Source organism: Neodothiora populina (genome assembly GCF_041146345.1).
Source record: "Neodothiora populina strain CPC 39397 chromosome Unknown canker_contig_7, whole genome shotgun sequence".
Lineage (NCBI taxonomy): Eukaryota > Fungi > Ascomycota > Dothideomycetes > Dothideales > Dothioraceae > Neodothiora > Neodothiora populina.
Genome location: NW_027191415.1, coordinates 170081 through 182982, shown reverse-complemented (window position 1 = coordinate 182982; position 12902 = coordinate 170081). Strand labels below are relative to the sequence as shown.

General features: G+C 53.4%; 3 protein-coding genes across 3 annotated transcripts; 1 reads left to right on the top strand and 2 right to left on the bottom strand.

Annotated features, from left to right (window-relative positions):
* Positions 1-26: 26 nt before the first annotated feature.
* Positions 27-4582, bottom strand: AAFC00_006147 (uncharacterized protein; the record flags this gene model as incomplete). The annotated part of the gene is made up of 2 exons (XM_069346055.1): positions 27-702; positions 756-4582. 2 exons carry the CDS (start codon positions 4580-4582, stop codon positions 27-29), a joined length of 4503 nt encoding a protein of 1500 aa, XP_069197266.1.
* Positions 4583-5310: 728 nt separating this feature from the next.
* Positions 5311-6560, bottom strand: AAFC00_006146 (mitochondrial 54S ribosomal protein uL5m; the record flags this gene model as incomplete). Its single annotated transcript, XM_069346054.1, has 3 exons — positions 5311-5434; positions 5494-6180; positions 6235-6560. 3 exons carry the CDS (start codon positions 6558-6560, stop codon positions 5311-5313), a joined length of 1137 nt encoding a protein of 378 aa, XP_069197265.1.
* A 1906-nt stretch (positions 6561-8466) lies between these two features.
* On the top strand, positions 8467-11330 carry AAFC00_006145 (uncharacterized protein; the record flags this gene model as incomplete). Its single annotated transcript, XM_069346053.1, has 4 exons — positions 8467-8517; positions 8576-8695; positions 8752-9126; positions 9186-11330. 4 exons carry the CDS (start codon positions 8467-8469, stop codon positions 11328-11330), a joined length of 2691 nt encoding a protein of 896 aa, XP_069197264.1.
* Between the last annotated feature and the right edge of the window lie 1572 nt (positions 11331-12902).

Here is a 12902-nt window from a genome sequence, read left to right as displayed (position 1 = left end):
TCTTCGTCTTCTACATAAATAAAACATCAGACTTCCTCCTCGCTCTCATCCCCAAGCAACTCTCCCTCGTCAGGATCAACGATAGCGTAATCGCCCCTGCCCCTCTGAAAACTACTCCTGGTGGTATACGGTCTCGTGTATCCCGAGCCGCCTCGGCCTCCGAACCCGCCGAATCCACCTCCGCTAGACCCGCCTCTTCCGAAGCGGCCGCTGACGCTTCTCCAGATGCCGCCAACGACCATGGGGATGGCGGCGAGTACGGCGACGAAGCCGCTGAGAGCGGCGACGGGGTACTTGACCCATGGCGCGTCGGTGCTAAACGACGGTCCACCGCCGCTGAGGCCGCCGTATGAGTCGCCCAGACGGATGCTGCCGAATTTGCCTTCCCAGTTCTTCCATACCCAGTAGCCTACGCCACCGGCGGCGGCGATAGGTAACACGATTGCGAAGAACAGTCGTACGCCAGAGATGCCGCCGTGTTTCTGCTCGTATTGTGGTTCGCGGCCTGGGCACGGGTGGGAAGTGCTCACGTCCAGTTCGCGGCCTCCTGCGCAGGTCGTCAATGGTATGCGACGGTAGCCGGTGGGTTCGTAGAACTCGATGAGTTTCGGGTCCGCGGCGCACTGTGCTTGAGGATCGAGGGGCTGCTCGCCGGGGACCAGAGCACATGAGGCGTCGTTCTGACGCTCGTAGTTGTAGTCACTATAATATCATTAGCACTTCGTTCTGCAGATCGACAGAAAACAAATACTCACCATTCGAAATCTTGCCTGGTGCAGGTGCAATTCTCGACAACCTTGTGCAGACGCTCAATCATTGGGCCGTTGTAACATTTGCTGTCAGACTTCTTGCGGTGGTATTGAGAAATGTGGCCAAAAAGACAATTGTTGTCGGAAAGAGGATGCTTGGGCTCCCACAGATAGTAATCGCTGTCGGCCGCCTCCGGATCTTCGTCGTCCAGATGGCATTGCTTGTCGGTCAGACCGGTAAAGTCGAGGTTGATCGTAACAAGGCTGCCCTTATCGTTATGGGCCCACAGCAGAAAGTTTCGGGATGTATCAGACGGCACTGTTGAGATGTCGTCGACAAGCATCTTGCTCTCGCTGAACTGGTATTCGGTCCAGTTGTCACCCTCGTCGACAGTGTAATAGACCGAGTTGACGGCTGCGCTTTCTTGTACAATCACGATGATAGATCCCTGATCACCATACTCCCACATGTAGGTTCCCTTGAAGACCTCATGCCAAGTGACACCTCCGTCACGGGTGATGAAAGTGTCACCCTCCTTGTACTGACCAAGATTAGGCCCAACGTTGCCGACGCCCATCATGAGACCGACGGCGGAAGGAGAAGAGTACGTATCCCGGGGATCCTTTCGCTCGGTGTAACTGTGGAGATGCAGTGAGCAGTGTTCGAGAACAGCGTCCTTGCAATCGAAGCCCTTGCCATCCGAGTCCTTGGCAGGAGGATCGATCAAACTCCACTCGGCGCCATCATTGTGGGTGATCATAGTCTTGAGCTTCTTCTTCGAGCCTCCATCTACTTCAGCAACATTGGCTACCACGTTGACAATGGCAACTCCCTCAAGTCCTTGCATCTTCTCGAAGTCGACGTAGCCCGGAGTGTTACGGTTGACGTTGGAAATACTCATCACGTATGATGTGCCATTGCTGTTGGACTTCACAATGCTACCGTACTCTTGATCCGGCTTGTTGTTGACGGTCACATGCAAGAAGATTGAATGCGTGGAACTATCCAGGACAGTGTATGCTTGCTGGTGAGGAACCTCAAAGTTCTTGGGGAATTTGGCATTGGCGAAGACTTGTCCATCGATGCTGGTATCCACGCGAAGCGACTTTTGGTCCTCGTCGCGTAGCGCCACAATAATGAACTCGGACATGGTCGCAAAGTTGATGACATCTTCGAAATATGTGGTCTTGTGCTCAAACCAGTCCTCGCTTGATACCAGCTGAAGAGGGTTCTCGGTGTCTTCGTCCTTGAACTGCTCGCAATACACAAGCTCTTCTTTGGCGTTGCGACCCTCCTGGGCCACCCACTGACACTTGCGAACATATCTAAGCAGAGTGGTCCACTGCTCGCCGTGCTTGGTCGACACGTGAGCAACAGAATGACAGTCAGTGCCAAAGCCACTGCAATCTTTACCGCCGGTCCAAAGGAGCCAATCGGGTTCATGAGGGTGGAACGACAAGATCTGAAGTCTGTCTTGATTAGGAGCTTCAGGGGCGTCAAAGTGGTGGATTGCCTTTCCGCGGTTCTCGGAGTAGTACACGCGCTTGGAGGCAGTGATCATATACACCCTGTCATTGATGTATTGGTGAGGATAGATGGCGACAATCTCATCGTCCACCGCCTCCTCCCAGGTCTTGCCATGGTCGTACGTGATATAAGTCTCGCGTCTGTCGGTACGCATGATAATGGTCTCATCAGTCCCAGAGGCCGAGTCTTTGCGTTCGAGATAATAGTACTCGAGAACGGAGTCAGCCTTGAAAGTGCTGACTTCATTGGTGATCTTGCCATTCGCGGGGGCCTTGAAGGTGTCTTTGCAAGGTCTCTTTTTCGGTTCGTCCTTGACAACTCCATCCTTCTTGATACATGTGTTGCCGGGGATGAGGCGGAAGCCCGAACTTCCCTCGTACTCGTCGTCTGGACTCTTGCAGACATCGGCAGGGGCCGAAAGCGGGCCGGCGGGAAGACAGTCTTTGCCATCCTCGGATTTGATGAAGTTGTAATCGCATTCGTAGTCAGCATCGGTGCACTTGCAGTCCTCGAACTCGGGCTGGGGATCCTTGAACTCTTCGTCGACAAAACACTCGGCGTTGGCCTTGCGCCTGCGGTAGAACTGCTTGTGTCCCATGATACAGCTTGGCTTCCCGTCTTCGTCGACACGGGCGGGCCACTTCTCAAAGTCGTCGCTGCCACACTTGCGCTCATGCATGTCAGAGAAGTCGATGGCGATGGTGAAGTACTTGAGCCTGTCGCCGCCACCCTTGGAAGCGACGAGGATAAACTTCAGACTTGTCGAGTCGGGAACAGTAAGCAAAGCCATGGGCTTGACTTTGCCCTCCAACTCGACAGAATCCCAGTTCTTGCCGTGGTTGAACGAGTATCTGACCTGATCAGTCTCTCCATCCGCCACAGCAACCAGGACGGCTCCTTGATCACCGATCTCGTACAGATGAGGCTTGCTCAGCGCCTTCCTCCAGGTGACACCTGCGTCGTCGGAAATATAAGTGTCTCCTTCGTCCCACGTGCCCAGGGACTTTCCAGTGTTGCCGACGCCCAGGACGATGCCGGGTGCAGGGCTGGAGTAGATGCGACCATAATTGCGCTGGTCGGTGACCGAGTGCAAGTGGAGGTCGTGCTTGTCGACCTTGAGCGGCTGCCAGGTTCTGCCGTCGTCGAAACTGATTGAAGTTCTCAGCTTCCTGTCTGCTTGCCACGACTTGTCGACTTCATCGTAATTGTCCACAGTGTTAACCAAGACAATACCCTGGATGTTCTGAATCTTCTCAAAGTCAACGTAGCCGCGGAAGTTACGATTGGTGTGCTCGATGCTCTTGGTGAAGTAGGTTCCGTTGGAATTGCTGGTGAAGAGGACTCCCATGGCCGAGGTGGGTTTCGAGTTCATGACGTCGACCTGAATGCTGTAGTTTGTAGACTCGAGCAGAGTGTAAGCATCCTCTTCGAGCTTGTGGTCCCCAAACTCGGCTCTGTGCCAGGTGACGGTGTCGTCTGTAATGTACATGGCGAGCTCGGTTGTTCCCTCGGACTTTGCAGCCACGGCGATGTATTTCTTGACAGCGGCAACATTGATGACACCAGGGACAGCGCGACCATCGAGCAAGTCGGGCTCGACTTCGTGCTTGTCGAAGAAGTCGCTGGACATGAGCAGACGGTAGTCCTTCTGCCATATCGAGTATCTTCCTTCAGTCACGCAGAGGACCTGGTTCTTGTCGAGGGTTTCGTCACCAGTGGTGAACAAATCAGTGCTCTTGGCCCAGAGACACGAAATGGCCTTGTCGTGGAGGATATTCAGAGATCCGAAGCCGTCGAGGGTGTAGTAAGCCTTTTCCTCACAATCCAGCAGTTCCATCAGACAATCAGCAACATGGAAGATGATGCGGTCCGGGTCCGAGGCGTGGAAACTGAGGGGCGGCCGCGTCATGACGGCGGGATACTTTGTCTTGAACGACTTCCATGTCTCTCCCTGATCTTTGGTGATCCAATGCTCCTTCTCGATTCCCACGGCGACGGCGACCTTGTTGTTGTACGGATTCGCTGAAACACCCAATATCGCGCCTTTGGTGAGGTCCTTGACGGCCTTCCAGTTCTGGCCCGCGTCGGTGGATCTATACACGATGCCCGGCAGCACATCCGTCACCAGGACCACGTCGCTGTCGTCAAAGTAGAACAGATTCGACGGTAGAGAGTCGAAGCCCGTCTCGCCGATTTCTGGTTTGTCCTTTTTGGCAGCGGCCACTGCTCCTCCGGTCAAGGAGGAAAGAGCCAGACCCAGCCATAGGAGACTCGTCTTTATCGTCCCCAATCGCGCCCTCGCCATTGTGGGTTTCTGCGTGTCCGGTGATGCTACAGATGACGGACTGAATTCATCCAACCATCAGGCAGAATGAGGGAGATGGAGATTGTGTTGAAATAGACTGACGCGTGACTTGTCAAGTCTCAGCTGCCTTATGTTAACTCGGAGCTGAACTCAGGCGATTACAAGCAGGCAGTTGCACAGCAATAAGCAGCGGCGGCAGTAGCGATAAGTAACAAGCAGGAGCCACAAGCGGCAATCCATCAGCCACAGCTCAGGCAGGCAGGCGCCAGCTTTCTCTCGCCTCTCTCCGCAGAACATTCCAAGGTTATTACAGCATGACAGCATTGCAGCATTACAGCATTACAGAATGACAGCATTACCTCACGTTGCCAAGATACGCGTCCATGTGGCGCAACGATGCCTTTGCCTGTCATTTGTCCTTGTTCCAGCCACAGCTGCTTATATACGTCTATCCTATAAACTCTGGTAGGCATTCTAGACGGCCACAAGACAGAGAAACAAGCGCTCACTGTTCTGGGGAAGTCACCAAGGATTGTGGGGACGTCTAGACGTGGTCACTGCTGTCTCCGATCACGATCAGCAAGTCAGATATATGGTACAGTAGTTGATGTTTCCTGGCATTTTCGCCAGTAGTAGTTTAGAACATGTACACAGTGATATTTTACATGAGGTCCCTTTACCTCGCTCGGTACCTTTTTGATACATAAATTTCCTCGCACTCCTTTTGTCTAGTTGACGCGCTTGCCGTAAAACGGAATGCCGAAAGAGCTGAGAAGCAGTCTGGCGTCTCTGTCATTGGTCGCTGTCGTGTGCACAACGACGTGGCATCCAGGGATCATGCGAGGCGGGTAACTGTAATCTCCAGTCAGTTCATGTTCGGCGGTGCGGTCGCAGGAAATGACAAAACTCACGCATCATAATTAACTTCAACTTCGGGGAAGAGAGCGACCTCCTCGCTGGAGAAACCAAAGGCAATGTTTCCGCTGGAATCACCAGAGCTACCCTTGACACCTCTCCAGTCCTTGATCTTGGGCATGATGACGTCGATGCACTTGCTCAGGAAGTGATACATGTCCTCGCCCTTGAGCTCGGCGGTGACACTGACGTGCTGACCCTTGCGGATGCCGAAACCGGCGACCGACTTCTTGGTCTTGTGTGCTGTGGCGCGCACGTTGGTGATGGCCTGGACGACCATGCCGGCGACGTGCAGATGGGCGCTATCGTCGAGGGCGCCCTTGACCATGGTGTGCACGGTGATCTTCTCGATGTGGGGGATGTTGCGGAAGGTGATGGGCTTGCGCAACAACCTCAAGACGTCGGCACCTCTCGGACCGCGAAGGGGGCGGTTCTTGTAGTATGGGCTGGGGCCCTCCCACGGACGCAGACGGGGTGACTTTGCAGGGGCCTCGTAGCCCGGAGGATAATGCACGTAGGCGAGAGTCATCAAGTCTGGAGCGAAGGTGGACTCGTAGGTCTGCTGAAGTCGTGGAAGGGTGAATGGTCCAGGCTCGAAGAGTCTAGAGGAGGGGTCCGAGGGAGGAGGCGGCTGATGGGGATGAAGAGGTCCGCGGTAATACTTGGGAGGTCGAAACTTGTATCTGATGCTGGGTCAGTGTGTGAACGAGTACGGGGGCGGAGACGAGGCTGCTGACCTGCTGGGTGGTAGTTCCCGATTTCTCTTTGCCGCTCTTGCGACGGGGTCATATTTGGGAAGAGAGCCTGCTGGCGTGGATGTTGAGGCCAGAGAGGAAGCGGCTTCGAGGTCTTGGAGCGCGGACGACTGAGCATCTTGGTTGCTTGTTGCTGTAGAGCCATGTCGTCGCAGCGGCAGCGAGTGTTGTTGCTGGAGTGAGGTGTGTGCGAATGACTGGTGTGAAGATGAGGCCAGACATGATGATGGCGAGGATGAGGACAGGGTTGATGTATTCAATCGTCTGGTCTGCCTGACAAAGGGCCGCGCAATTGATTGCACCGACATGACGGGCTGTGTAGTTGTGTGGTTGTTGTCAAGCCTCACTGTCAAGACTCAAGACCTGCTGCCTGTGAACTTTCTCACGCTCTTTCCTAGACTTTGTTCGACTTTCTGCTGCGTCGGAGCAATTCACGCCCATCCGCCGACGCTCCTTCCAAGACGGGATCAAGACTGCCCGGCTGCCCTTCTGCTTTCTGCTTGTGCTGCCGGAGCTGCGCAAGTCAGACTCAGCCTTAATGCCGCGAGGACCTGACACACGTCCGAACGCGGACGCGAATCTTGGCATTTCTGACCAAGACCTTACCTTATGCAAGCATTAATTAGATCAGATCTTGATGCACAGGTGTCGAATAGGGATTATGCAGATTCCACTCTGTTTCGAACCCCGATCCACACCCTCGGCGTTAGGCCTCTTTTCTCCTCTTCTGCCGTTTCCCTCCATCGTTCGATTATCTTCCTTCTCGCGTGCACCTCTCGTGCGCCCTCACGTGCGACTTTGCTGACATGAGGTGCTTTTTCGCCTCTTTACTCGACCAGATCATCAGGTCACGTAAATCACCCAATCCGGCGAGTGTGCACAAGGTTTGCCAGAAATTCGTTCGGTGAGAGACCATACGGAAGCATCAAAACCAAAAATTAGCCGCTTTTTCTGTTCACGGCAAGTATTGCCTGCTTGCTTAAATTGTCTGCCTGACGCCCGCCTCGGCTAGGTACAGACCTGCGACCAAGAGTACAAAAAAGCAAAGCAATCGGACGAATCACTTCCTCCCGCCTTTTCTCTGCTGATCAATAGATGGATGTGCAAGCGTTGCGTTTCACAGCCCTCGTCCAGCGGCACGGGTGCAACAAACCACCGTCTTGTCTGCAGACCCTTGCAGCCTACGGCGCAGGCTAAAGGTCGATCTCGCAACTCTCATGCCATTGACATCGGGGCACACGAAGACCAGCCACGAGTCTCTCCAATAGCCCCGCCAGGCCCAAGCGCCTCGTCGTTCATCACCGACCCTAGTACGAATGGTGATTCGCTGGTGGGGGGGGCTGTGGCTACCTAGAGCCATGCTAATGCTGCTAATGCTGCTAATGCTACGCCCAGCCTGTGGGCGCGAGTTGCTGATTGATGATTGATGAATTGGTGAATTCATGGTTCCAGTGATAACGAGGTAATGATGGATGGACTCCTCCGCTTTTTCTGTCAGTCTGCCCTGTGATTGTGAGGCGCCCACAATTGTCAACGTCACAGCCCTCTTTTTAGCCTCCAATTGCGTGCACGCTGTATACCTTTCCTCAGGTTGCCTTATGCTGCACAGTGCTGCTGTTGTTGCGCTGCTGCCTCCACTCTTGGCCTGAACCTGACGCATATTCCCATCTCGGTTCATTCTTCTGCCTGTCGATTCTTCATCATCGTCGTCTTCTACTCTACTCCACAGACACTGCTGAGGCGTTCGGAGTACATGTAACACACTCCTCAACAACCCTTGCTTTCTTGACCTTTTCCGTCTTCTCCACATTCCTCACCCTCGTTTTTTTTTGGCCAAACAGTCACCCCCGATCCCTGAGGCTCTACGGTTTACGAGGGTTCGCTTGGGCTACTCGAACTAAATCACAATTAAACTCTGGACCAGATTTACCAGCCCAGACCCCGAATCTCCGTTGTCTCTCTGCCCCGTCGTTTACTTTGAGCATCGTCAACTTTACTTTTGTGCCATAACATCTCGACCCGCTCTTGCTCTGGCCCTTTTCCTTCGACCCTGATACAGTGTCTCTGTTTCCCAAATACTGAACAAAGACTCTTGCTATTCCTGCGACTGATGGAGGTTGGCTGGCTTTTACGGTAGCAATTCACCCTGCACTCTGCCTGGAAATCGCATTCATTTCCCCCCACCTTCTTTCTTGCTCTGCCACCCACACAGCCATGACCGGCAACATACATCGCTTCCTGTCCAGACGCGATCGCCGACCGAAAGTAAGACCATCAACTACATCCTTTCCTGTCTTCCTCTTGCTGACTAGGCTCCTTCCAGTCCACCGCCGATGCGCACGTCGATGCCCATGTCGCTCCAGATGTCGGTACCTTCGCCGGCTTCTTCCTCCCGGACGAGGAGAACAGGAAGAAGAAGTTTGAGAAGGACGAGGAGAAGACGGTGAGTCTCACGAACCAAACACTGCCATGTCTGCTCGAATGCTGACACCCGCAAAGATCAAAACCATCCTCGCTCGCTTACACAGCGCCGGCATCACAATGTTCAACGAAGCAAACGTAGATTACGCATTACGATCAAAAGCCACCCAGGGCAACATGGACGATGCCTTCCGTCTGTTGCTGTTATTCGAAGACACGCACGAAGGCCTCGTCAAGTCCTACAATCCCAACACCAAATTGCTCGGCGCCGAGAACCGGTCAGGAGTCACCTGCTATCTAGACGCTCTGCTGTTCGCCATGTTCGCAAGACTTGACAGTTTCGAGGCCATGCTATATAATGCTTTCGAGGACCCGCCGCGCAAGAAGCTCGCCGGTCTCATGCGCCTCTGGGTCAACCTGCTGCGAGACGGCAAATTGATCACGACAGACATAGTGCGTCGACTCTTTCTGCTTGTTTTATCTGCACATGCACTGACACTCAGCTTTTCCAGACCAAGATCCTTCAAGACGCCCTTGCCGAGTGCGGATGGGAGTCGGCCGCCAAGCTGGTCCAACAAGACACCTCGGAAGCCTTTACCTTCATTACTGGACAGCTCGAGCTGCCACTATTGACCCTCAAAATGGATCTGTATCACACCGGGAAGGAGGAGCCCGATGATGACCACAGATTTGTGAATGAGCGATTACTCGAGGTGGCCATTCTCGAAAGCCCCGTGGAAGGAAGCGACGTCATCACCCTCGAAGACTGCCTTGAGAACTATTTCAACAATCGAATCGAGGTCAAGCGACACATGGAGAGGACACGAGGCGCAATGCTGCAATCGAGGCACTCTGCCGAGAGGTTGCCGCCTACGAATGACGAGAAGTCGGAAGCCCTGCAGGTGGAAACAGTCGAGTTTGCCGTAGGAGAGATGGCCGAGTCGCCGGCAACAGAGGTTCCTTTGACCCCCGTCAAATCTACCCTGGACAAGGTCCGGCCAGGCTTGGGTCGCAATCGCGCCGACAGTATATTCAGCCAGCGTCGCATGGCTCCGTTGGATTCCAAGGCCAGCGATGATGCAGACCTGTCGACTCCTGAACGACAACGCAAGGCCTCGGTACGGACAGAGGTTCTGATGCCAGCCTGGCAATTTTTCAAATTGCTGCCTTGGTACACGGATAATGTTCCGACCTCGGATGCTCAAGTCGCTGCCCATTTCAGTCACAAACGCCCCGTGCTCGGCATAGCCCTCAAGCGATACCAAGTCACACACGAGGGCGTCGCGAGCAGACTCAACACTTACGTCGACATTCCCTTGGAGATTGCGGTGCCGGCTTTTGTGTCGGACGACAACATCGGTGACGACAGCCCCCTGGTCGGGAACTTCAAGCTTGTTCTCCAGTCCGTCGTGTGCCACAGAGGCTCGTCTGTCAACAGCGGACATTACGTATCCCTTGTCCGTGGCCAGGCTGCGAACGCACGAGACGGAGGTTCGCTGGATTCACGACCCGATAGTCCCTTTAGCGATGACGAGCCGGACCCGTGGATGTTGTTTGACGATCTCGCCAAGGAGCGAGTCACCTACGTCAATGTCGAGCAGAAGCTCAAGGAGGAGTGTCCATACCTCCTTTTCTACCAGGTGCAGCCCATCGACGATCTCCCGCCGACCTACGAAGAGAGTTGCGACAGGGCACCATCGAATGTCTCCGCTTCACCGGAGAAACAACGCATGCTGGGCTCATTCGACGAGACGGACGAAGGTGATTTTCCAGACACTGTCATTGTCGAGGACGAGTCGGGAACCTCACCGAACGGCGCGCCAGCCCTGAACACTGAAGTAGTCGATTGGTCTACCTCGACCAGGACCTCGATTGACATCAACACCATTCTCGACGAACAAGGTCACCAACCCCCGTGCGAACATCGAGGTCGTAACTCGACATCATCAAATCGGTCCTCGGCTGGAACGGATTTGATGTCTCCGACGTTTGGCAGTCACAAGGCCGCTACTTCTGTACCTGTGACACCCGTCGACGAGAGCCGAAGCTCTTTCCTCGGCCTCCCCATGTCGCGAAGGGGCAGCAAAGCTATCAACGCAGTCAAGAGCAAGAGCCGACCGAGCAGTCAGGGCGCCGAAGAAAGAGAAGGCAGATTCGGTCTGAAGTTCAACATGAGCAAGATCAGCAACATCGGACGAGTGTCGAGCAAGAGTGACCTGGCTTCTATGGTCAAGACGAGCGAAGAAGCCGTCACAAGCAGCGCTACCACGCCGGTCGCGACCCCTTCGGTGACGCCAGCCCTGGAGTTGAGTGAAGAAAATGTCACAAACCCAATCGCCACCAACGCTACCACCGAAAAGGAAAAGAAGCATTCCGGGACCGCCAGCGTCGACGGATCAGTTGCCAGCCTTGGCATACTGACCGGCGGCAGCACCGAGAGCTTGGGCAGCAAACCCGACACGATCGCGATAGCTGATGTCAGCGATGAACACAGGAAGCGCAACTGGAAAGAAAAGATGGGCCAGAAGCGCGAGGAGAGGAGTCGACTGCGCGAGGAGAAGCTCAAGGGCAAAGAAGAGAAGCTGTCGCACAAGAAGATGAAAAAGGCAAAGACCGTTGCCAGTGAAGTTCCCGACAGGGAATGCACCGTCATGTGATTATTATTTTTTTCTTTTCTTTTCTCGCACAAAAGTCTTATCTGTGAGCATTCGAGACTCGACGGCGAAAAGATGAAGAGAAGAAGGGGCAAACTATTAATGCATCCGGAACGAGATTTGTTTGTTGTTTTTTTCTGATGATCTGTTGTTGTTTGGCATAGCGTGGGGCTGGGCAAGGAACCGGACGAGAGGGAATGGCGTTTTTTGTTTCGAGATTCATTTTCTATTCATTCGTCTGTTGTTTTTCCCGTGGCTGTAGAGGGGAAACGCTACATTTTCTGTCACTGCTGCTTCCAGCTTATCGCGGTTGATTCGTCATCAGGACTTCCCCTTCTTTTTTTTCGACGCATGCATGCATGGCGGTGCGCGTTCTGACGTATATATATCTTTCTTCCACATTCCCCTTTTTTCTCCTCGAGTGGAAAACAAAAATACAGTCTTATGATCCAGACCTCAACAATTCCCTTTTTCTTCTTGTCTCGAGTCTGATAGAGATGACGAAAGCGTCGAAGGTTCGACCGTCTTTCTCGACTCTGTTGCTTTCTGGTTTCTATTCTGAGTGACTTCCTCGCTTTGTCGAATGGTACTCTGTTCGTCTTCTTGGCTTGAGTGGCTCTGGTACCTATGCTTGCCTGCCTGCCTGCCTGCCTGCTCCACACTCAATTCATCGCTCTCGACTAGCCAGCCTTTGAGAGTCTTCGGGTGTTTACGTGTTTCGGCGTCACCCTGTCCACGCAGCACAGACAGGACAGACAGAGATGTGCCGAGACCTTAAGGGAATCATGGATAGAGAGAGAGAGAGAGTATGTATGTGTGTGTGTGTATGTATGAAAGGAGAAATAGTAGTGACTTGGTATTGGTATCGGTAATCCTAGAGAAGCAAACGAAGGAACAAACGCATCGCTGATGATGAACTCCATCCCCTTTCCTTTTCCTTTTCCATAACTGTTCCTCTTCCATAAGCACCCTCCACCCAGCTCGATTTCCCGTTAAAAGACAGACAGAAAGGAAAAAATTAACGTAGTGGGATATAAGCGAGCGAAAATGATGCTCTTGAATCAAGACACCCTGAGTATCAATAAGGGCTAATGAAAAGAGGGGACATATCAACCATTTGTTCGTCTGTCTCTCCATCGATTCCAACTCTTTCTTATCGTCGAGTATGGCAAACTCATACATGACTTGTCTTTCCTCATTATCATCTTAGTCTCCTCTGAATAAAAAAAGAGCGAAACAGCAAGAAACAAACGAAACAATCAATCCTTGGAGACAGCGACCCCGTCAAACTCTATCATTTCCCGTATTTTACCCATGAAACTCGCGGGATAGGCCTTGACCTCTTCCCTGCCGGGGACTCCTCTCGGGTCCTTGCATCTCTCGACGACCTTGTCGATGATCTGCGCCAGCAATTCTTCGCTCATAGAGACACTGTTACCGGCTTCAGGATACAGAAAAGGGTCGTTCCGCGCTAATAGCTGAGAAACAGTGGGTCTGGCCGAGGGGTCTCGTTGCAGGCATTTGCGCAGTGTGTTCTTGACTGCCGGCGGCACATTGACGCCACCAACGCCGGTG